The following is a 26286-nucleotide window of genomic DNA, read 5'->3' as shown; positions in this document are numbered from 1 at the left end:
AGTAAACCTTTTTGATTTCCTTTTTTTAATAGCATGTGGAATTTTTTGTTATACTGTATTGTAAAAGGAAGTGCTTTAATATTCTACTCCTCACAAATAAGTACAGTTCATTACAAGTAAAACCCTTTGAGTTAATTTTTTTAATGGAATGTGGAAATTTTTGTTGTATTGTAAAAGGAAGCTTTTAGTGTTCTATTTCTCAGGAATATATAAAGCAGGTGTAAGTATGTGTTTGTTTTTATATTTTTTCTTTACATTCCATGTTGGTTTGGGCAGAAGTAAATATTGATTTAAAGCAATGATTTAAAAAAAAAATCATTTGATTTAAATCTTGATTTAAATCAACATGATTTAAATCAGCCAACCATAACCGACTCCTATAGATCTGGACCTCCTCTTTCCAATGGTGTTTTTGTTTTTTAGCTGTGATGAATAGTTTTTGAGATACAGAGGTTAAAAGAGACCCCCAACTGAGCTACCCGACTGCGCCTGAGGGGATAGTCACGGCCACACTGCGCGCAAGGAAAGGGTTAAGCTGTGTCAGTACAAACACTTGGCTATTTCATGTTACATTTTCACCCTGGATTGATGCATAAGACTTTCTTGTGATGTAAATAAGTTCTTCATTTGAAAGGCAACAACAAAGAGGAAAATATTTCATCAGGTGAGCTGAAAAAGACCACAGTAACCGAAGGATGGAACAGCAGATAAAGGGAGGAGGGCGAGGTGGCTAGCAACTGCTATTGTAGTTACTGGGTGCAGTTGGTTCAAAAACTATTCTTGGTCGGTCCCCATGGATTTTTGACCCTCTGAACTTATCCGTTATATTTGAAATCCATTATAAGCAGGTCCGTTATGTCGAGGGTTTACTGTACTTAGATACAAAATAATATATAGAAAAATTTCAATATAATAATAATTTAGATATACAGTAAACCCTTGATATAACAGACTAACTGGGGGAACTTAGTCGTTAATGCCGAAAGTTCATTATTAGATCCGGAAATTAAAAAATACGAATAATAACACCGATGAATCTAATAAACGTAGGTATAAAGTTTTTTTATTGTGTGTGCTGTCTGCACGTTGTCTCTATAAACACACTTGGCAATGGACTGCGAGGCACTGAGGCTGCCAGGTTGGCAGTGGTGTCCTATGGGGGGCTGTATTGTTACAGGTAAGGGTAAAATTTTACAAGTGCACCTATCTCACGGCAGACAACTTTTTTTTTTTTTTTTTTTGGGGGGGGGGGGGGTTAGTTTTTGGTGTGTTATGAAATAATCTGCTAACTGTTTCTGTCACAAATCATTAAATGACTGACTTTTCAATGCCTGTCGTACACCCGCTGCCGCCCTACGCTGCATACGCAAAATAGCTTTCAGAGAGAGGTTCAACTTGCTTACTGCTTCTATATTTCACTCACCGCTCACAAAGATGACAAGTTGACAGACTAAAACAAAACCAGGCAAATTAATGTTTTTCCTAGTGTATGTTCCCACAGTGTGCATGTATGGTAGACAGCAGAGCAACTTATTTTTGTGAGGAGGTATTTTTCACAACACTGGCCTGAGTAGTGGACCACAACTGCCACCCTGTCCCATCATGCACATATTTCTGCCACCCCACACCGCCTGTTGAATGAATTTAAACTAACCAAACCTAACCTAACCTACCTGACGGGCAACCCCTTAACCTGTACAGCCCTGTGCTATTTTGAGCTTTTTTTCACCTCAATCCCGAACACCTATCGTTCTTTTTTTTATTGCATATATCAATTGTAAATGGTCTAAAACTAAAGTGAAAAGTTATAATAACACTCATATCGGCTTATTTTTGCTTCTATGGGGGATGGTTATGGAGTGCGCTTCGGTGCGTCCTCCTGCCAACCTCCCTCATCTTGCGCACCACTCTGACGTTGTATTATTCTTGCTTTAGTGATGTTTGTAAGCAGTATGGTTGTCTCATTGACTACGTACATGCACAACTGTATAAAATTTATAGTAATAAGTAAATACATACTGTTTCTGTGAATAAATTTATACCATACATTCACTTTTATTGTTACGTCTGTCGATCTTACTGTCACTCATTATTGTTTTGGTAATAATATATAAGAAACACAAAATGTTTTAAATATAGTCTGGTTAGCGTCCTTTTTCGCTCATTTAGAACTGCACTTGGGTGTGCTGAGTTCACTATGGCTGTGGCTGGGTGTGGCGGGAGTCAGGCAACGCGCGCGCGCTCTCTCTCTCTCTCTCTCTCTCTCTCAAAGAGACAGAGAGCTACCACGTGTTGTTGAAAACTGGAGTGTGGTAACAATGCACACCACCACCCAAATGTAAACAAACCCACTGATGTGGCGGGGAGATTGGGGGCAAATATATGTATTATTCATCCAGGGGTCAATTGCAAACTACAGTACCCTCTCGAGTTTTGCGCTTGCTTCATTCCGAAGGTATAGCGCTAAACTCGAGGTATTGATATACATGAAAAAGCGCTTATTGGTTCCGGCCCATGGAAAAAAATTTTTTTTTTTTTTACTTTACTCCTTTGATATCACAATTTTTTCGACTTTACTCTCGTTATCTCAAAATACGTACCTTGGTAATAGGTAGCAAATGGGAAGTGAGAACAGGTCATTCTGAAGCTGCAGTTGAAGGCGGCTGCCTTACAATTGGCTGGCAGTTATGAATAACGCTTGTGATCCACGTGGTGTCGTCTGCTTAAGTAAGGGCGGTTGCTCGCTGTCACCCGTGGTACAGTTGGACAAACCTATAGCTTCTGGTAGCTTTCTGTGTGTTATGGTATAATCTGCTAACTCTTTCTGTTATAAATCATTAAATCCCTAATATCGTGATTGACTTGTCAATGCCTACTGAACGTAAACTGCCGCCGCAATCGCAAAATAGCTCACAGAGAGATTCAACTTGCTTACTGCTTACATATTTCCCTCACCGCTCACAAAGACCACAAGCGGACAAAAAAGAACAAATCCAGGCAAATTAACACTTTTAATGCTGTGTATTCCCACAACGCGCGTGTGTGGTGGACAGCAGAATGACTAATTTCATCGGGGAGATATTTCTCGCAACACCGGCCAGTGTACAGTGGACCTTCTTCTTTTGACCTGTAATGTTTTGTATCGCTTCTTAGGTCCTCCTTCTCCACACTTTTATACTTCACAACATGCACTTAGGGCCACTTTCACAGTCATTTTGTTTGTTTTGATCGTTATCAGTCGCGGGGATCGCCGCTCTAGTATTTCCAAGTGAAACTGGCCGATGGGTAGTGATGTGATGTGATGGTGTCGGAGGTATTGCCTTCACAACGGCACCTCGTGGCGGCTGCGGGGTTAGCCCCGCCCTGCACCTTACCACACACTCTCAACACCTGTCACTTTCTCTGCAGCCACCACTACCCCATAGGCCAATTTCACGTGGAAAACTAAAGCGTCGATCGCCGCCATTGGTAACGATCAAAACAAACAGTGACTGTGAAAGCGGCCCTTATTTACTTCACAGTGCGCACTTATACACTTCACCCTGAACTTAGGTGTTTTTCTGTTCTTTTCTTTCCCTGATTTTGGTTTTCTATGCCCTTTTGCTATTTTCCACTGTTACTTTTCACCGTCGCTGCCATGCATTATAGGTCAAAAGAAGAAGAAGAGGAAAACAACACCGGGAGATAAACAAAAAAGTTTTTTGGACTGTGGTTCCCCAGCAAGGGGTGTTCTCTTATCTTGTTTATCAAGTAGTAAGCAAAGCAGCTCTGCCAGTCCATTTTATGAGTCTCTTGGTGGGCCATCTTCCACTGCTCCTCAGCCACTGCCGTCGTCTGTTTGTTTACATGCAGCCGTTCGGTACCGCATACTGCCCGTACTCACAACCGTTTTCCATTCATATGGACAACCAACAACTCGCTCCCGGTTGGGCATACAGGCAACCACGGTTGCCCACAGCCCCAATGGTTGGACACCGCCTTTTAAGGCAGCATGCATGATGCCGACGGTAGGTAAACGTGACCTGTACATGTCAAAGCACTGCGAAACTTGTGGCGGTAATGCGCGAAAGTCGTGATGGTAAGAATTTAGGACTAAGCGCTAAACTTGAGGATCGCGAAACTCGAGAGGGTACTGTATATCATTTCCCACATGACAGTCTCCCATACCAAAATGATATTGTGAACAGGGAAAGACTTCAATAGGCAGGCAGATGGTTGAAAATTTAATCAATTGTTGTTTTAGGTGTTCATTAAGCTGTCTGCCAGAGCAGACCAGAGCCTGCCTTGGACTGTGTTTCCCCACTTCTCCCTTGTAGAGTGTATGTTTTGTTGTATGTGAGTGTGGTTGTTCTGCCATTCCATGTGTAATGATCTGTAGCATTTAGTAATATTTTAACCTTGGACCATGTTACCACTTCTGAATTGGGCAGGAGGAACTTGGTGTCTTGCAATACCTCAAAGATACCTGTTATGCACCTGAGAGGTGCCCTGCACATTATTATCAAGATCAAGAAAACTCAAATTCTCCACATGTCAACTCACCACAATCTTCTAAACACCTATCCACTATTCTTCGATAACACTTAGCTTACAGTATAGATTCTTGGTCTACACTTGACTCAAAATCTTAACTGGAAACTTCAAATCTTATCTCTTGCTGAGTCAGCCTCCTCAAAGGTAGGCATTTTGTGTTGCCTCCACCAGATCTGTTTACCCTCTCAGATATTGCCCATATACAAGGGCCTTGTCTGACCTTGTATGGACTATGCACCTCGTGTGTGGGGGGGCTCCAACACAGAAAGCCCAGTTGGACAGAATGGAAGTCAGAGGATATTCGTCTCATCAATTCCCCTCCTCTTACTGACAGTCTTCTACCTCTTAAAGTCTGGCACAATGTTGCATTTCTTTCAATCTTCTGTTGATATTTTCACGCTGACTGCTCTTCTGAACTTGCTAACTGTATGCCCCCTGTGGTCCCACTGTGCACAACTTTCTACTCTTGCTCATCCCTATTCTATCCAAATCCCTCAACAGCATCTTCATTCTTTCATCCCTTCTGTTTGTAAACTCTGGAACAGCCTTCATCTGTCTATATTTCCTCCTGTCTACGACTTGAGCTCTTTCAAGAGGAGAGTATCAAGACACCTCTCCTGAAATTGACCTCTCTTCTAGCATTGCATTCTTTTCTCTTTTGCTGGAGCAGTGCCTTGAGCTTTTTGCTTTTTATTATTTTATTTTTGCCCTTGAGCTGCCTCCCTTGCTGAAGAAAAGAGGTAACAAGAAAGACAGTCTAGTTCAGACCATGAGTGCTTAGTTTCTTGCTTCCAAGGGGTGGTTCAGCCCCTTCCCAATAAATCAGGTAATAACTAACTGTTTTCTAGAGAAACTTGCAGAGGTAAGCAGCATCAGGTTGACATGATGCCACCACTATGTTCTAGATGGAGTTGCCTAAGAAAGCAGGAGTAAACTGACATTACAAGTGGTTTTGACTAGAGTGTATTATATAAGAGATAATTATACATGTGGCAAAATGACACTGAGAGGGTAAGTTATATGCGGTTGAACAGCCACGGTCTGTGTGATTCTCTGATGACCTGAGGCTTCTTTGCTTCTTTTAGCGGACAAATTGCAGGTTTACCAAAATGAAAATGTTACATCAAAAATGCTAACAGCTTCATCTTCACATGCTTGATGGTAGTGGTAGAGGTGGGAGTGGTGATAGTGATGATGATGACTCTGTTCCCTCTTTTCCAATGTCTATTAATTCTTTCAATACAGTGACACAGACATCGGCATCACAGTATGGAAAGGGTTAAGAGGAAATGGAAGAGGATTAATCCTCTTCTAAACCTCTTAATCCTCTTCCATTTCCTCTGAAGAGGTTTAGAAGAGGATTAAGAGGAAATGTAAAGGGATTAAGAGGTTTAGAAAAGGATTAACCCTTTCCATACATTGACGCCAACGTCGACGTCACTGTACTGAAAGGGTTAATGCCTCTGCTATTCTATTCAGTGTTGCCTATAGGTATGTGTGAGGAAGATTCTTGTATACAGCTCTTCTAAATAAAATAGGCCATTTCCCCTACCCCATCATTTCACCTTTTCTAAACTGATTGTCTTCAACCTCCCTCTTAAAAATTTGCCACACTGTTACTACTTTTGCTGTCTCTCATCATGAATGTTATTCTGACTGCTGAACTTGACAACTTCTGCAACCTCACTGCACAAGACTTTCCACTCAAGTGTATTTCTATTTTATCCAACTACTTCATGCACAAGTTAAAAAGTTTTTTCATTCTTTCATCCCTTTCAATGGTAAACTTTAGAACAGCCTTACTTCTACTGGTACTGGATTTAATTCTTTCTATCACATAACCTTTTTCAAGAAGAGAGCATCAAGGTAGCTCTTCATCTATACTGGCTAATTCTTTTTTTGCAATTTCTACATGTTTTACATCAATAGTGGATTGTGAGAGCTTTTCATATCTACTATCTGACCCTTGGATTGTCTTCCAGACCATAAAGAACTCTGAACCACCAAAAAAGGAGGGACTTGTACATACCCATCTGCACAATCATTATGGCCATTGCATAAAAGAGTGCTGGGGATGCATCCACTGCTGTGCCGGCACTGGTATTCACTGAGGGCAGCACAAGTCTTCTTAGGGCAGTTCTCTTCATCTTCTTTCCCAGGACAGTCATAGTCATTGTCACATACCCAGGTCTCCCATATACAGGTTCCTGTACTGCACTGAAACTGATCCTGAAAATGTAATATGTAAATGTTTACATATAAAAGTTTAAAAATGGATGAAGGGCTTTAATAAGGGGGATGTTAATAGGGTTTGGTTGTAAAAGAACCGGGTAGGATATGTAGCAATGGTTTAAGTTAGATAAATTCGTATTCAACAGAGACACAGGCAAGAATTGGTTTGCCAATAACCATGGATGAGTGGAACAAGCTTGGCAGTCATGTTGTGAGTGTCAATACCACAGACACATTCAAGAAGAGGTTAGAGAAATTCATAGTGAGGTAATGTGGGGTTAGGCTTACAGTAGCTGCCTTGTACAAGCCAATTGGCCTCTTGAAGACTCTTTATATTCTTATGTTCTTTATTATGTTCTTATGTCGATCACTCACGTGGTGGGACAAAAAATATGTTGTTTTGTCACATGACTGTGACAAGCTACTTGTCTTTGTATGTCATAGGAAAAGGATTCAGGTAAACAATGACATGTTTCATATTAGTACTGCTTCAGTAATTTTCATGTAATTTGAAGTGGAAAACACACCAATCTGAGCAAAAATGTCTAGATGGTGGGGACAGCATCTGTTAAACCCACCCGGCCTGTAAGGCTAATACTGCAAAAGCTCAATTTAGCAAAATACTATTTAGTGTAAAGCTCACTTAAGCAGAAAAATTTCATTACATTATTGTTGTGAAATTTAACAAAAAAAATCAGTTTGTTGTTGTCATTTGCCTCTGTCAGACGTCCTGCATGTTTCAGTGTCATCAGTGCTTTTTGTGCCTTTTCACATAAATTCCCTACTGTTTTTACTGTATGACCTTTATTTCTAATGTAGAATAACATATTAGAACATGGGAGGTCACAGGGCAATGTGTTAGGGGGCTGTGGGGGCTGGAAAATGAATTCTCTTGATTTATCAAAAATTTCAATTTAGCAAACTGATGTTTGGCTGAATTAGTTCATTAAAGTGATCTTCTACAATATAATATTCATATATACCCAACTGTAACCTTCAGCCATTCAGGAGGAAAGGGGCAGAGTGCAAGGGGCAGATCTTTTAAGCCAGTTTAGTTTAGTATACAGAGACTATAGAAGTAATAACCCCTAGAAAAACAGTATCAATGTAAAAGTTAGTAGCTCAATTTGACCTTATAAAATTTGTAAAAAAATATAATATAAGTTTACACAAGAAAGTATTGTATTTACAAATGTGGTCCCCCTCACCTTAAGGCAAGTGAAGGCAATTGTTGAGGTTTCAGGTCTTTGTGTTGTGATGTTGCCATGGAAGCCATGAGTTGGACAACCAGCTTCATCTGATGCATCACCACAATCATCCAGTTCATCACACCTCCACCAGAAGGGAACACAGTGGCCATTATCACACATAAACATCAGCTCTGAACACTCCTTTTCAGGAGAGCTTGTGGTGGTGGTGGTAGAACAGTTTTCATCTGACCCATAATCACACTCCTTTGCAGTAGAGCTTGGGGGAGTTGTGGTGGTGGTGGTACAGTTGAATTCATCTGACCCATCATCACAATCGTTTTCTCCATCACACTGCCAATTCCTGATTAAAAATGTACATATATATATATATATATATATATATATATATATATATATATATATATATATATATATATATATATATATATATATATATATATATATATATTTTAGCTTCATCACTGGCAGGGATAGAAAATCATAATACATTGGCTAAAATCATAATACACTGGCTAAAACTGAAATAAGTAAGAGAATTTGTTTTAAGAGAGCATGCTGAACTACTTTCTGGTGTCAATGGGACAAAAGGGAAATGGGAAGTGATAACGCAGGAGGGCCTCAAATTAGATAAGCTTGCAACATCCCCTTGCCTCTCATAGATACCTCACCAGGAGTGACTTGCATCCATTTCTCCAGGTGTCTACCTGCCTACTCCTTACAGGTACACATAAATGTACACGTGCCTGAATAAAAATAAAAAAATAAATAAAATAAAAAAAATAAAAATTACGTCTTGGCCTATTGCGCCGGTAGGCTTCTTCCCGGTGGATCCTGATGGTCGGTCCAAGGCTTCTTCCCGGTGGTTCCTGATGGTCGGCCCAGCCCGTTCTGGCGCAGGCGAGTGTTTATAGTGGCGCCATCTTGCACTGGCTCATGCTGCCCTCCCGGAGCTCATCTTCAATCCTAGAATCTAGAGTCCGGGTTGATAGGTGGTCTTCTGGACAGCATGTGGGTAGTTTTAAGCCACTTGGTGGCGGCTGAGAAATCCCAGCTTGGTGGCACCCGTCAGGGATTGAACTCGCATCCTCCTGAACGCGGGGCTGTCTTGCTATCTGTTCAGCCACCGCCTACCCAGGGCACCCCATGAAGTTCCCTTGACTTTCATATTGAATGTTTCTCTATATCCAGAAATGCAGCTTACAAAATTCTAATCTTCCTCTACTGCCATTTTAATAACAAAAATTTGTCCTCTCTTTCGACACCTCATTGTCCTGGGCAACTTCAATGCTACTACTGGCACTGACAGGGTTGGCTATGATCTATGTGTTGGTCCCCATGGTTCTAGAACTAGGAACATCAACAGCTCTCTCCTCCTGAATTTTTCAAAATCCAGAAAGTTGAGAATTGTGGGTTCCTGGTACCAGAGACCAGAGCTGCACCGCTGGACTTGGTATAGCGATGCCAAAGGGGTAGCTAAGGAGACTGACCAAATCTTCATAAGTACTCGTTGGAGGATCCTTCAGAACTGCAGGGTTTACCAGAGTGCCGAATTCTTTACAACTGACCATAGGCTTGTTGTGCAACACTCAAGATTCATGTCAGGTCAAGAAGAATCTCAAGATGCAACACTACTTTGTTCCATCTTGAGAGGCTGAAGGACCTGGCATGTGCTCAGGAGTCGGCAGTGACAGTCTCAAATCGGTTCAATGTGCTCAGCACCCTGGAGGACCCTGTAGAACTGTGGGATACTTTCAAACGTGAGACTATGCAAGCTGCCAAGGAATGCATTGGAGAGCGCCTGAGATCTGGGAGTGGCTTTGCCTTGGTGGAGACACTGGAGAATATTGAGGAGAGTCATGCTGCCATATCATATGCCAGACTTGCTGGGAATCGGGACCAATACAGAGCTCTGTCATGTAAGACTAGAGCTCTCCTGAGGAGAGAAAAGGAGAGGTACGTCGAGGGTCTCGCTGAGGGAGTCAAAAGCCATTTAAATGCAAATGACCTCTGACCTACTTACCGAGCCCTGAAGAAGCTCCGCTCCAAGTCTCCCTTTCAGGTGAGCGCTATCCGAACAGCTGACGGCTGCCTTGTGTCGGACATGGATGAGCAAAGGGCTCGTTGGGCTGAGTACTTTGAGCAGCTGTGCATGGCAGACCCTCCGCGTGGGCAGCTTCCAGTTGCTGGGTTGCAGATGGCGGATGCTGACCCACCCATTGACGAAAACCTACCCTCTCTGGTTGAGGTCAGAGAGGCTGTGGCCAAGTGCAAAGGCACCTGGCACCTGTTACATCAGTGCAGAGCTGCTCAAAGCTGGAGGTGAGGCCATGATCCGTGGGTTGCATGTGGTCTTGACTGCCGTATGGCAGTCCGGTACCATTCCTCCTGACTGGAAGAGGGGGTTAGTCGTCCCTATCTGGAAAGGGAAAGGGGACTGCCAGGACTGCAACAACTACCGTGGTATTACACTGCTCAGTGTGCCAGGCAAGGTTGCTGATGCGAATTCGCAGCCAGATGCTGAAGCTGCAGAGACCTGAACAGTCTTGGTTCACGCCTGGTAAATCAACAACTGACCATATCCTAGCACTTTGCATACTGGTGGAGCGCCGACGTGAGTTTCGACAGGGGATGCTTGCAGCCTATGTTGATCTAAAGAAGGCGTTTGACTCAGTGCATCGTGAGGCACTCTGGGATCTTCTGCGACTCTGTGGGATTCCTGCGAGGACTATTGGTTTGCTGACTGGCCTATATTCTGGGTCTCTATCAATGCATTAAGAAAGGGAGCAATGGGAGTGTGTGTGTGTGTGTGTGTGTGTGTACTCCGCGACATAATATTTTCACTACATATTGACGTGGGTTTTTTTCTGTTGGTTCCTTTAACTTATCACTTCTCCTTTCTTACAGGTAGAGAGTGCTGTGAAGTGTGGGGGGGCTTGTCGAGCCTCTTTCCTGTGAATGCGAGAGTAAGGCAGGGCTGTGTCCTTGCCCCATCGCTTTTCAACACTTGTATGGACTGGGTACCAGGCAGAGTTGTGGACCAGAGTCATTGTGGAGCATCCATTGGCAATACCAGGGTCACTGACCTTGTTTTTGACAAAGATGCAGTAATCCTAGCGGAGTCGCTGGAGGTTTTGGTGATGGCTCTCAAGGCACTGCATGAGGAGGCGGAGCCCTTGGGACTTCAGGTCTCCTGGGCCAAGACCAAGGTACAAGTGTTTGGAGGCTTGCTGGATGACACAGTACAGTCTGTTCATGAGTGTGGCGTAGGACATGAGATCTCAGAAAGTTTCACGTATCTAAGTAGCGTAGTTCATAACAACTGTGAGTCTGGCCAGGAAGTCTTATGGCGGATTGGCCTGGCCCACGGTGTTATGGACTCACTCAAAACAAGTATATGGCGTTGTCGATACCTGTGGAGAAGGACAAAGATCCGGATCTTCGAGTCCCTCGTGCTCCCTGTCTTACTCTATGGTTGTAAGACATGAACACTAAATGGGGACTTTGAGAGGTGGATTGATGCCTTTGGTAATAATGTCTATGCAGAATCATGGGATATCGCTGGAATGACTTTGTGTCAAACCGGCGACTACTCCGTGAGACTGATTCGACATATATTACCTGCATAGTCCGTCAGCGCCAATTCCGGCTATACGGGCACGTGGCACGTTACCCTGAAGCTGCTCCTGCTCATCGGGTTGTCTCTGTAAGAGACAATCTTGAGTGGAGGAGGCCAAGGGGACGCCCACGGAGTTCGTGGCTTGAGCAAGTCAACAGATCCTTCTGGGAAGTACTCGGGTTGGGAAGGGGGCTGGCATGGAGACTCGCCTAGAGGGACCCCGGGCTTGGTGTCATAGGGTGGGCAAAGCAACGTGCCCCCCGGCATATGCCCACACTGATTGATTGATTTCTACACCTTCCTTTTCCTTCACTTCCCATTTTTTAGCCATTCCAACATACCTCTTTGTTAGAACTCTCACATTCAACTCTCCAGGCAACCTATGTACTCAAGCTCTGTGAAGGGGGTCAGAAAAAAAAAAAAAGAATTTTAAGTCCCCTACCTGAAAATGCATTTATTTCTGCTGGAGAGACAGGCAAACTGCCAAGAAGTACATGTGAATGACTGACACTTGCTCTCATCAGAGTTGTCAGTGCAGTCCTTGTCCCCATCACACTGCCATGATGCAGGGATGCACTGCTTGTTGCTGCACATGAACTCAGTGCCTGGAAAAAATGACATGTAAAAATAGAGTGTACTTCAGAGTAGAGCTAAGATGTTTTTTTCCTTTTTGCTTTGAAATAGGAGACTTGCCAGGGGAAAAGCAATAACATGAGTACAACACCCAGTTCTCTATATAAATGAAATGGAATAAATAGCTCATATATATATATATATATATATATATATATATATATATATATATATATATATATATATATATATATATATCTATATATATATATATATATATATATATATATATATAATTTTTTTTTACGTTGTTGCCTATTGCGCCGGTAGGCATCTTCCCGGTGGGGCCTGATGGTCGGCCCAAGGCTTCTTCCAGGTGGGGCCTGATGGTCGGCCCAGCCCATTCTGGCGCAGGTAGTGTTTATAGTGGCGCCATCTTGCATTGGCTCATGCTGCCCCGAACTCGTACTTGATTCGCTTGGACGGCCTCCTCTCGAGTCCGGGTTGATGGGTGGTCTTCAGGACAGCATGTGGGTAGTTTTAAGCCACTCGGCGGTGACCGAAAAATCCGAGTGGTAGCGTGAGGATTCGAACCCGCGTCGTCCATCACGCTGAATGTGGGTCCAGTACGCTATCACTTCGGCCACCGCCTACCCTAAATATATATAAATATATATATATAAATATATATATATATATATAAATATATATATATATATATATATATATATATATATATATATATATATATATATATATATATATATATATATATATACCATGGAGTATTTGTGTTACGACCATGTCCTGTTACAAAATCGCCATCGGAAGCTAAACACGGTTGTATGGCAAGATTTTATTCTCCAATAAACAAATAATTCCAATAAGCAAGAAAAAATATAGAGAAACGATCACTTAGAGGTGCAGCAAAACACTTATAAGCAATGCCTTGTGCCCTACAATGCATAGCATAGTGTTTATGATTAGCAAATGTACTAGTTTAATCTCAAAATAATTACAGCACCCTCTTGAGTTTCGCGATCCTCGAGTTTCACGGTTAGTACTAAATTCTTACCATCCCGACTTTAGCGCATTATCATCGCGAGTTTCGCGCTGCTTTGACATGTACGGGTCACGTCTACTTACCATCGGCGTCACGCATGCTACCTTAAAAGGTAGTATCACAGTGGACGTTTTCCTCCAAACATTGTGGCTATGGCAAGAGAGAGAGAGAGAGAGAGAGAGAGAGAGAGAGAGAGAGAGAGAGAGAGAGAGAGAGAGAGAGAGAACGGGAAGAGAAACGGGTCGTTATGAAGCTGCAGTTGAAGGTGGCTGCCTTACGATTGGCTGACAGTTCTGAAAATACGCTTGTGATTCGCAATGAGTCCGATGACGTCATCGCCAATGCTCACCCTATCAGTGGCTTCACTGCCTTAAGGCGGTATCACAATGGCCGTTTTCGTCCAACCGTTGTGGCTACGGGCAACCCCCATGCGCCCAACCGGGAGCGAGTTCACAGTTATCCGTAAGCTGGTGTCACACAAGGCTTTTTCTTCCCACCGCATTGGCGCCACCTAGGGCAACCGGCAATTCCAACTTTTCCTGGTGTGCGTCACACACGGCCAAGGTCGGGTGCCCGTATCCACATCCACAACATAAACAAAGCACTTGCCCTGTATCAACATGGCGTCGTCTGCTAAAGTAAGGGCTGTCGCAGCTTGTGCTGCCATTACCCAAGTTATGGACTTGTTGCTGCAGTTAAATGGAAGGAAGAAACAGTTGTGGGTGTGGCATGCCTGTGGTTCCTCCATGCCAGTTCTCATTGTCACCACTGCGCGTGCACGACCAACCCAGCCATACACATGGATCGAATAACAACAAACACACACACACACACACACACACACCTCAAGAAGTTTTTAGGTGAAATGGATTGGAAAGAGTTAATGAGTACAAGCGAAGTTCAAGGAAAGTATGATATTTTCATGAGGGCGTACAACACAGGTGTTATGAAGTTCGTACCAAAATACAGACCGAGGGAGAGGGTTAAAAAGGACTGGTTTAATGCAAGATGTGCAAAGGCAAAAGAAAAGAGACAAAGCGTGGTCAAGATTAAAAAGAAACAAAAATCAAAGAAACAGAGAAGACTTTAAGGCAGCGAGAAATGAGTACGTAAAGAACAACCTAAACTATTTTATAGATTTATAAATGGAAAAATTAAATCAAGAGAAACAATTGAAAGACTGACTGAAGAGAATGTAGAGATCGAGGATCCCAAAGGCATGGCGGAATTATTTAACAAAAAATTCCAGCAAGTGTTTACCAAAGAATCATTATTTAATGAACCACAAGAAAACAACTTAGATGTATATATGGAAGAGGTCAAAATAGATAAAGAGGAGATAATAAAACTATTGGGGGAATCGGAAGAAGGGAAGGCCGTGGGACCAGATGGAGTTTCAAGTTGTATACTTAAAGAGTGCAGAAATGAGTTAGTTGTTGTTGGTTAGTTAGGTGCTCAATTAAAATGGGCACAGTGCCTAGGGAATGGAAGAGGGCAGAAGTGGTACCTATATACAAAAGTGGAAAAAAGGAAGAACCCCTAAATTACAGACCGGTGTCTCTGACCAGTGTAGTATGCAAAATATGTGAGAAATTAATAAAAGAACAATGGATGAGATTTCTAGAAGAACATAATCTAATCACAAACAATCAATATGGGTTTAGGAAAGGCCGCTCATGTGTGACAAACTTGCTGAGCTTTTACTCAAGAGTGACGGACAAATTACAAGAAAGAGACGGATGGGTGGATTGCATTTACCTAGACTTAATGAAGGCATTTAACAAAGTTCCACATTCAAGACTGCTGTGGAAACTAGAAAATAAAGGAGGATTGAGAGGGGAAATGAAGTGCTGGATGGAAAGCTACTTAAGAGGAAGAGAGATGAGAACCGTGGTTAAGGACACTAGATCGGAATGGAAAGTGGAGTGCCCCAGGGGTCGGTTTTAGCACCAGTACTCTTCCTAGTCTATATTAATTATATGCCAGAGGGAATAAACAGCCACATGAGCCTGTTCACGGATGATGCTAAACTGCAAAGACATATAAGAAACAGTGAAGACTGCAAGGAGCTGCAAGAAGACCTAAACAAGATTTGGAAATGGAATCAGAAATGGGAGATGAAATTCAACGTGAAGAAATGTCATGTTATGGAAATGTGAAAAAGTGTAGAAAGACCAAAATGGACATATAAAATGGGAGATGGTGAAATATTAAAGAAAGTAAATGAAGAGAGAGACCTGGGAGTAATAATGCAAGATTATATACAACCGGGAAGTCATATAAATCGGATCTTCGGTGATACATATAACATGGTGAGAAATATAGGTATAGCATTCCACTACATGGACAAAGAAATTATGAAAAAATTAATAACTACTATGACCAGACCTAAACTAGAATACGCGGAAACAGTGTGGTCTCCATATGTGAAGAAACACATAATAAAACTAGAAAGAATACAGAGGATGGCAACAAAAATGGCTCCAGAACTGGAGGGACTGACATATGAAGAGAGACTAAAGGAAATGGACTTGCCAACACTAGAACAAAGAAGAGAAAGAGGAGACCTAATGCAAATATATAGGCTGAGTAAAATGGAATAAGTAGATAATGAGAAATTGCTACTAAGAGAAGAACATAAAGAAATATAGCTTCCCACAAAGAAATATAGAGGTTTGGAACAGATTAAGTGAAGAAATAGTATCGGCGAAGAGTGTGCAAAGATTCAAGGAAAAGTTGGATAATTATAGATACGGAGACAGGACCACACGAACGTAAGCCCAGGCCCTGTAAAATTATAACTAGGTAAATACATGCACACACCAGACTCATTAGAAACCATTGCAGATGTTCCTGACAAACAGAAATGACTTCACCATTTCTTGAGTGTGTTAGAATGTATTTGGTGAGTGGCTCATATGAACCAAACCTAGCTCTTGGCAAGAAGAGAGCAGTCATCTTTAATACTGCTCTCTTCTTGCCATTGGGTATGTTTGGTTTGTATGAACAACTCACCAAATAAGTTCTAACACACTCTAGGAAAAGGGGAAGCCATATCTGTTTGTGAGAAACATCTGCCATGGTTCATGATGAGTCTAGTGTGTGCGTGCATGTGTGTGTGTGTGTGTCTTTGTTGTTACTCGATCCACGTGTTTATGTGGTCGGAGTAGGTAGGAAGGCACCTACCGAACGGGCGCAAGCCACTCCCGGTGAGGTATATATGGGAGGTGAGAAGGGAGCTGAAGCCCTCCAAAGACCCTTCCCATGTCCTCACTAACCGTTTCCCTATTGTCTCACCAACACCGGAGAGTAGTTCAGCATGCTCTCTAAAGACAGATCCTCTCTCTATCCACACCACACTACATTCACACAACATATACACCTTTTCCCAAAATCAAAATTTCAAAATGGCGCACATACACCAAGCCTCGGAGTCCCCGCCTGGGGGGGGGACCACAAATTCCCAGGGAGGACTCCTTCTGGCTGCCGACCGAGAGGTGTCTTGATAACTCCTCGAACCTCTTTCTTCTCAATTTCTGCAACATTCATGGTCTTCGCTCTAATTTTCATTCTGTGGAACATCATCTCTCCTCCTCTAAACCTCACCTTCTCTTCCTTACCAAACACAGGTTTCTGAGGCTACTGACAGCAATCTACTCTGTTCCTCCTACTATCTCTATCCTAAATTTCAATCCAAAGCTGGATGTTGCGCACGCAAGAACGACATCACTTGCTCTCGTGCCCACGACCTTGACTCTTCTGAATTTTCCACCATCTGGTTAAGACTTCACTGTCATTCTATTACTAAATACATCTGTGCTGTTTATCTCTCACCTAACTCTACCAACTATGTAAAATTCTTTGACTATTTGAATTCTAAAGTGGAGCACATCTTGACCCACTCTCCCTTCGCTGAAATCTCCATCCTAGGAGATTTCAATGTTCACCACCAGCTTTGGCTTTCATCCTCTTTCACTTACCATCCTGGTGAACAGGCCTACAACTTTGCTATCCTCAACGACCTAGAGCAGTTGGTCCAGCACCCTACACGTATTCCCGACCGTCTTGGAGATCGGCCCAACATTCTAGACCTCTTCCTTACCTCAAACCCTTCTGCTTATTCTGTCAAACTGTTCTCTCCGTTGGGCTCCTCCGATCACAATCTTATTTCTGCATCCTGTCCTATCGCTCCTGTACACCCTCTGGACCCACCGAAGAGGCGATGCTTCTGGCATTTTGCTTCAGCTCGGTGGGACGACCTGAGGATGTACTTTTCCGATTTCCCGTGGAATGATTATTGCTTCCAGGATAGAGACCTCTGTGTGTGCTCAGCGCATCACAGAGGTGATTGTCTCTGGAATGGAGGCATACATTCCTCGTTCTTTCTCTACTCCTTACGCTAAAAAGCCTTGGTTTAATCACGCTTGTTCTCGTGCTGTCAATGATAGAGAGGTAGCTCACAAGAGGTACCAGAGCCTTCAAACTAATGCTAATTATGAACTTTACATTTCTGCCCGAAATCGTGCCAAATCTATTCTCCGACTAACCAAAAATTCTTTCATTAATAGAAAATGTCAAAACCTTGCTTTCTCTAACTCTTCCCGTGACTTCTGGCATCTAGCCAAAAACATCTCCTCCAACTTCACTTCTTCATCTTTCCCTCCACTCCTCAGTCCTGACGGCAACACTGCCGTCTCATCTATCTCTAAGGCTGAACTCTTCTCTCAAACTTTTTCTAAAAACTCCACTCTGGACGATTCTGGGCATATTCCTCCTACTCATTCCCCCTCTGACTCCTTTATGCCTGTTATAAAGATTCTTCAAAATGATGTTTTCTATGCCCTCTCTGACCTCAATCCTCAGAAGGCTTATGGACCTGATGGAGTGCCTCCTATTGTCCTTAAAAACTGTGCCTCCGTGCTGTCACCCTGCCTGGTCAAACTCTTTCGCCTCTGCCTGTCAACATCTACCTTTCCTTCTTGCTGGAAGTATGCCTTCATACAGCCTGTACCTAAAAAGGGTGACCGCTCCAATCCCTCAAACTACCGTCCTATAGCTTTACTTTCTTTTCTATCTAAAGCTTTTGAATCAATCCTTAACCGGAAGATTCAAAAGCACCTTTCCACTTCTGACCTTCTATCTGATCGCCAGTATGGGTTCCGCAAGCGGCATTCTACTGGTGATCTCCTAGCCTTCTTAACTGACTCTTGGTCATCCTCTCTTAGCCGTTTCGGTGAAACTTTTGCTATTGCGCTGGACATATCAAAAGCTTTTGATAGGGTCTGGCACAAATCTGTACTTTCCAAACTACCCTCCTACGGTTTCTATCCTTCTCTCTGTACCTTTATCTCCAGTTTCCTTTCTGACCGTTCTATTTCTGCCGTGGTAGATGGTCACTGTTCTTCCCCTAAATCTATTAACAGTGGTGTCCCACAGGGTTCTGTCCTATCTCCCACTCTTTTTCTGTTGTTCATTGATGATCTTCTTTCCAAAATGAACTGTCCTATCCATTCCTACGCCGATGCTTCCACTCTGCATTACTCAACTTCTTTTAATAGAAGACCCACCCTTCAGGAACTTAACGACTCAAGGCTGGAGGCTGCAGAACGCTTAGCCTCAGACCTTACTATTATTTCCGATTGGGGCAAGAAGAACCTGGTGTCCTTCAACGCCTCAAAAACACAGTTTCTCCACCTATCCACTCGACACAATCTTCCAAACAACTATCCCCTATTCTTTGACAACACCCAGCTATCACCTTCCTCAACACAAAACATCCTCAGTCTATCCTTAACTCAAAATCTCAACTGGAAACTTCATATCTCATCTCTTACTAAATCAGCTTCCTCGAGGCTGGGCGTTCTGTACCGTCTCCGCCAGTTCTTCTCCCCTACACAGTTGCTGTCCATATACAGGGCCTTGTCCGCCTCGTATGGAGTATGCATCTCATGTGTGGGGCTCCACCACAGCTCTTCTGGACAGAGTGGAGGCTAAGGCTCTTCGTCTCATCAGCTCTCCTCCTCATACTGATAGTCTTCTACCTCTTAAATTCCGCCGCAATGTTGCCTCTCTTTCTATCTTCTATCGATATTTCCACGCTGACTGCTCTTCTGAACTTGCTAACTGCATGCCTCCCCTCCTCGGCCCCGCTGCACTCGACTTTCTACTCATGCTCATCCCTATACTGTCCAAACCCCTTATGCAAGAGTTAACCAGCATCTTCACTCTTTCATCCCTCACGCTGGTAAACTCTGGAACAATCTTCCTTCATCTGTATTTCCTCCTGCCTACGACTTGAACTCTTTCAAGAGGTGGGGTATCAGGACACCTCTCCTCCCGTATTTGATCTTGTTTTTGGCCACCTCTTTTGTTTCTTTTTTAGGAGCAGCGAGTAGCGGGCTTTTTTTTTATTATTGTTTTCTTTTTTTGTGTGCCCTTGAGCTGCCTCCTTTGTTGTAAAAAAAAAAAAAAAAAAAAATAGATGGGTGGGTTGGCCGCTCATGCGCAATGGTGACAATGAGAACTGGCACAGAGGACCCACAGACACGCAACACCCACAACAGTTTCTTCCTGCCATTTAACTGATGCAACAAGTCCATAACTTGGGTAATGGCAGCACAAGCCACAGCAGCCCATACCTTATCAGATGATGCCATGTTGATACAGGGCAAGTGCTTTGTTTAGGTTGTGGATGTGGATACGGGCAACCGACCTTGGCCGTGTGTGACGCACACCCGGTAAAGTTGGATTTGCCGGTTGCCCAAGCTGCCGCCAACGCGGTGGGAAGAAAAAGGCCCAGTGTGACATCAGGTTACGGACAACCGACAACTCGCTCCCGGATGGGCACACGTGAGTTGCCAATAGCCACAATGGTTAGAGGAAAACGGCCATTGTGACACTGCCCCAAGGCAGCGAGGCCCCTGACCAGGTGAGCGCCGGCGATGACGTCATCGGACTCCCAGCAAATCACAAGCGTGTTTTCAGAGCTCAGCCAAACATAAGGCTTCATCTGTGGCTTTAAAACGACCCGTTCTCTTTTCCTGTTTTCTTCCTTTTTCAAAGGTATGTATTTTGGGATAACAAAGGAGTAAAGGAGAAAAAAAAGTGAGCACCAGGGGGCAGCATGAGCCAATTATAATGGCGCCATTATAAACAGTTGCCTGCACCATGACGGGCTCGGGGCCGACCATCAGGCCCAGATGGATAGTCTACCGGCGCCATAGCCCACATGTGGGGGGAAAAAAAAAAAAAAAAAAAAAATCTCCACAGGTCGGAACAGATAAGCGCTTTTTTAGTGTTTTCAATACCTCGCGTTACGTGGTCCTCGAGTTTAGCGCTATACCTTCAGAATGAAACGAGCGCGTAACTCAAGAGGGTACTATACATACTGTTGTCTGATGATAAAATATAAAGAAAATTTACTTTTGCATCCAGACTCTGGTTTCACTGTGCAGTTCTTTTCATCTGAACCATCACGGCAGTCATCCTCCAGGTCGCACCTCCACTGAGAGTGTATACATTTGCCATTGTCACATCTGAAATACAAGACATGCAGATTTTAGAGAAAACTGCAGCTATCTTGAAATATTTTGATGCTAACAGTGTATTGCCAACTGGTTAACAGGCAAAATATTAAATGATTGACTACTAACAAGAGCTGTGGAGTGAATATGGTAGGCACTGGCAAAGAGAATCCTTTAATTTCTTTCGTTCTCTCTCACATATCTTAATCCAATGCCCCATTATGTTAATAAATCAATGAATACACCAAGTAATTCCTATTAAAAAGCAAAGATGAATCTGCCTAGTTCTCTTTCTAAAGCAAACATTTTCTTTTTCTTAATCTTTTCAATACTGCAGATATTATATATAATTATAATTCATCATTTGTTTCCTTTATATCTCCTTCAAGCTCAACAAGTAGATTCAAGAATTTGTTCTATTTAAAAAAGTTGAAGAAGATACAGAAGAAAACGACAAAGTAACTAAAATTGTGATGGGAGCAGCCCTTGAAATAAGTGGAAAGGCACTAGTGAACAGTAGCAGTAAACTTACATAGGAAACAAAAAAGATCTAAAGAAATGCAAAGGTATGAAACTAAGAACCAAAAGTGATGAAATATTTAGAAGAACTGACAAAACTTACCAACAGCAGGAAAGTTAGTGATATCTGTAAACTTAATATGGACAAGATCAAAGAAACTCATACTTTTCCTCAGAAACTTCTTTGTAACTTATCACCGTTTCATCAGTAAATTAAAAATTCATAAACTAACAGAACATCATGTAATCGCAAAACAGATAGTAACCTACTGCCACAAGATAGTGATGACTATTTCAAGACTGTGCACTTCTCAGAATGTAGCCAATCAGTTCTTTTCTGTGCTGACTGATTCCCTCATGCAATGGACACAAACAAAGCTCCTCCATTCCACCGTGTCCCTTGTCTTTCACTGAGTATTCACTCCAGCTCCTGTCACTTCCATTCAAATTCTCTTTAACTTCATCCTTGGCCTATCTCATCGCTTTTCACCCTTCACTTCAGTCTCAATCTCCCACTGTCAACCTTTCATAATACTGTAGTGCCTGACCCGCCTGATGGGTAAGTCTCCCAAACTCACTCTGCGAGGGGGTAACTCTGGTCGACTGGTTAACCCGGTAGCAGCGACAGGCCAAATTTGTGGCTTTACTGTGTAGCAGCGACGGGCCAAATTTGTGCCATGATATAAACCCCCCAAAATAGTTGATACATAATCTGATCACAAATGCTTTGATATATATTATGAAATGGTTTGTGTGAGGGGTGATTTTTTCTCATTTTTCTCGCTAAGAGGGACCATTAAGAAACATGATCACCGCTGCTACCAGGTTAAGAAACATGATCCCTGCTGCTACCGGGTTAAGGAGTGGCTTTCCCATCTCGCCGGTTGTGGGTTCAATCCCTGGCACTGTTAAAATCCTTTCCTTGTCTGGATTAATTTCTTGTGTATTTTGTGACACTGTGGTTGTGTGGGTGTTTAGTGAAGTGGATTTCAGACAATACATTATATTTTCTAAAGATATGTCTCAAGATAGTTTTCCATATACTCCCCAGCACATCCCCATCCACACCATACCACTCAAGCATCTCTAAATTTCATATTAGGTAAAGAATAATATTTAGCTGAGCTAGGTGATTCCCCACATTGTTATTATTTGCGGATTTCCTATGATCATTGGCGCAGTGTGTAGTGGCTATGTCTACTCTTATCTGGAAAACACCCAACGTTGTGCTTTCCAGATATGACTGTGATTCAGGGGCTTCACTGAAGATCACAAACCACAGAAAGCAGCTAGAATCCATTTTCTTTAATGGTATATACATTACAGTATGATGTACAGAACCATCACCAGATTGAAGAGGTTAAATAATTGTCCTTCCTTTTATATGTCAGTTACTTTCCTTCCACACAACTTCTCTGGCCATCTAATCCACCATATCATCATATTTCAGCCTTTTATCTTTTCTTTCACCAACACCTTTTTTTACATAGTTTGTGTTCATACTTTTGTCAGTTGCATTTTCTATTTGTCTCTTTATCAATCTGGTGTATTTCTTCAAAATAGTCATTAAACAATGTTTCTCTTCAGTTCTCAATAACTTACCTTCTCACCAAATACCAGGCAGGTGATATCACGTCAGCCATCAGCCTTTCAATCAAACTCCGTCACCCATGTCACGCCAGCCATCAGCCTTTTAATCAAACTCCTTCACCGATTTCAATTTTCATACAATCTTGCTCATTTACTACTTCCAGTGTACGTCTCTTTCTTTTGTGTTCTTTACACAGTCTAACAATTTCTTTCCAAGTCTCCCTACAGGTCTCCTTCTTTCAGGTTACCTTATCATAACTTATCATAACTTTCTGTGGGAGGCAGTGGTTGAGTGGTTAGCATGCAGGTGTGGTGAGCCCGTGGACCTAGGTTTGAGTCCCACCGAAAAACATGCTGATTATTCAAACCTTTACTGAGTGGCGGGAGATAAATGACATGCTGCCCAGATCTTCAATCAACCTTAACTTCAGCAACTTCGTTCAAGAAGAACACCAGGGGGCAGCATGAGCGAGTCATATATCATGGCAGCCACTATAAATAAAATTTGCCTGCACCACTAATGGGCTGGGGCCACCCAAGAAGCCCCCTAAAGAAAGCTTACAGGCACTAGAGCAGTGATTTTCAAAGTGTGTGCCGCCATTATCTCCTTGGTGTGCCTCGAAAATTTGGGTGGGATTTTGATTTGTGTACATAATCTAATGAAACTACTGTAAAGTGTAATTTATATTCATCAAGGGTGACTAATTATTATATATATATATATATATATATATATATATATATATATATATATATATATATATATATATATATATATATATATATATATATATGGCAGGTTTGCCGCAAACATATTAGTGGTTTCTTAGTGTGCCATCATACTAAATAGTTTGAAAACAACTGCTCTCGAGGCAGCATGTAAAGTGTGTGTGTGTGTGTGTGTGTGTGTGTGTATATATATATATATATATATATATATATATATATATATATATATATATATATATATATATATATATATATATATATATATATATATATATATATATATATATATATATATATATATATATATATATATATATATATATATATATATATATATATATATGCTACTGTACCAGCACCATCTAAGAGTACTTCTTTCTCTAGCCTTTAAAATTAACTATACCGTAAGTTGTCATTTTATTCTCTTTCTCCAGGTCAAACTTATCCTGGTAACTCCCATTATTTTTTTTTGGCACTTATTTGTCAAATCATACTGTATTTTGTCAGGTATCCCTGATAAAGTTGTCTCTAGAAGTCCTCACTAAACTCTTCTTTCAAAAGCTTATGAACACATTACTTACTGGAAGGTGGTGTTGCTGCATGGTTCATAGTCACAACCCTCCTCATCTGAACTGTCATTACAGTCAGCATGGTGGTCACAGCGGTAGCTTGGAGTAATACACTGACCATTTTTGCACTGCCAGTATGGAGGATAACATGGCAAGGTGCCACATTTTGGTGAGTTCTGAAACATGTTTAGCACAGTGTACAGTAGGGTGCCAAATAGCATGAGATCAAATGTTGTGATTTATAAGCAGTGCAAGCCAAACATATTGAACCAAAAATTATCTAGTATCATGAGGTTTCACACACTGAATGTTGCAAACAAAAATCTATGAAACTTTATGAGAATCAGTCATACAGTTAAGTCAAGCAGTGCAACCCACAGGTTACATGACATGAATAGCACAAATTCAAATGCCATGAGCTTACACATCCACCAAATTCTTGAGCTATTTAGGACCACAGCATACTAACAGGTGTACCTAGTCTTGAAATGTACATTGGACTTTGGTTAAGTGTTTGTAGTTTTACGAAGTGGAAATGATTTTACTCATTTAACAAGACTTGCTGGGCATCAATGCTCTTTGCTAATTTTGTCAGCATCTCTCATGCAGTGATGACTGTGTGAGATTCCATGGGCAAACCAATGCTTCTTTATGAAATAAAATCAAAGGATCTGGCAAAGTAAATTTCAAAGTATTTTTTCAAGATACTGAGATGTTTGCATTTGGTTCTAAAACTTTAAAATTTGTGTTAAAATAATATATCGATCAATCGATCGATTGACTGATCGAGAGATATATATGTATATATGTGTATATAGATATATATATATATATATATATATATATATATATATATATATATATATATATATATATATATATATATATATATATATATATATATATATATATATATATATATATATATATATATATATATATATATATATATATATATATATATATATACAGGAAATCCCTATATACGAAAGGGTTAGGGACTGAAAAACCTTTCGCTTATCGATTTTTCGATATCGTTTTCCCCATAGGATTGTTAATAAATAGGGGGTTAGGGACCAGCGCCAGCAAAAAAAAAAAAAAAAAAAGTTAAATATAACTATGCTTAAAAGCAATTTACTACTCACAATACAATGAAACGCAAGGCTCATAAATAATTAAAACAATTGCCATTTCCTGTTCCTTTACTGTTATAGAAATGCATTACATATGTTAGGACAATCCTCTAACTCGCCACTACAACTCATCACTTAACATTGCCAATGTTTACTTCCTGTTGTGAAAGGCCAGTTTCGACTCTCGCAGTTCAAACAGTACACCACCAAGACCACTCAAGCCCCCCAACCCCTCCATCACCCTCACGCTTCCTCACGCTGGCTGGGATGTGTTTCGGATTCGAGTCGAAGCAAGGGGTTCAAACTGGCAACGCTAAGTGATGAGCGTTGAAGTGGAGGACTGGACATGGACACTTGCTGCCTAATCACTGCGAAAGGCTGTTGACGGCGACCGATATAGACATCGGGTACGAAACAGTGGGGAAACTGTCGATTTTTCAGATATGCATGTCTTTCGTGAACCGAAATTGTCCTATATTTTCACTTTCAGATATCCGAATTTTCAGACATCGAGCCAATATATATATATATATATAATATATATATATATACATATATATATATATATATATATATATATATATATATATATATATATATATATATATATATATGTATATATAGATATATATATATATATATATATATATATATATATATATATATATATATATATATATATACAGTCACCTCATTGCTCATGGTCTCACCATCGGTTTCTGTATTCATGTCAACTAATGACCCCCGCTTATACGCTGCCCCCAGTTTTATACGCTGTGGATGCATTGACGCTAAATAGGAAGGCAGAGAGGAGGGAGGCAGAGAGGGGGGAAGGAGAGAGGAGGAGGAAGGCAGAGAGGAGGAGGAGGGAGGCAGAGAGGAGGGGAAGGAGAGAGGAAGGAGGCGGGCAATGGACGTTAAGGCGGTGTCACACTAGCACTTTTCCGTCGATTAATGCCATTTCCGTCGATTTTTCATCGTTCATGAACTTATCG

The 26286-nt window shown here is 41.6% G+C and overlaps 1 protein-coding gene across 1 annotated transcript in view; it reads right to left on the bottom strand.

Moving 5' to 3' along the window:
* LOC127000262 (sortilin-related receptor-like) overlaps positions 1-26286 on the bottom strand; it is an 88975-nt gene that overhangs the window by 14186 nt on the left and 48503 nt on the right. The window contains exons 14-18 of the mRNA XM_050863712.1: positions 24171-24334; positions 20651-20763; positions 12035-12197; positions 7974-8316; positions 6563-6762 (exon numbers count right to left, since the gene is read on the bottom strand). Of these exons, the coding sequence (XP_050719669.1) occupies positions 6563-6762; positions 7974-8316; positions 12035-12197; positions 20651-20763; positions 24171-24334 (983 nt within the window). The remainder of the gene's footprint in view (positions 1-6562; positions 6763-7973; positions 8317-12034; positions 12198-20650; positions 20764-24170; positions 24335-26286) is intronic.

The sequence above is a fragment of the Eriocheir sinensis genome, chromosome 18 (genome assembly GCF_024679095.1).
Source record: "Eriocheir sinensis breed Jianghai 21 chromosome 18, ASM2467909v1, whole genome shotgun sequence".
In the NCBI taxonomy this organism is placed as follows: Eukaryota; Metazoa; Arthropoda; class Malacostraca; order Decapoda; family Varunidae; genus Eriocheir; species Eriocheir sinensis.
This window is presented reverse-complemented; position numbering and strand designations above follow the sequence as displayed.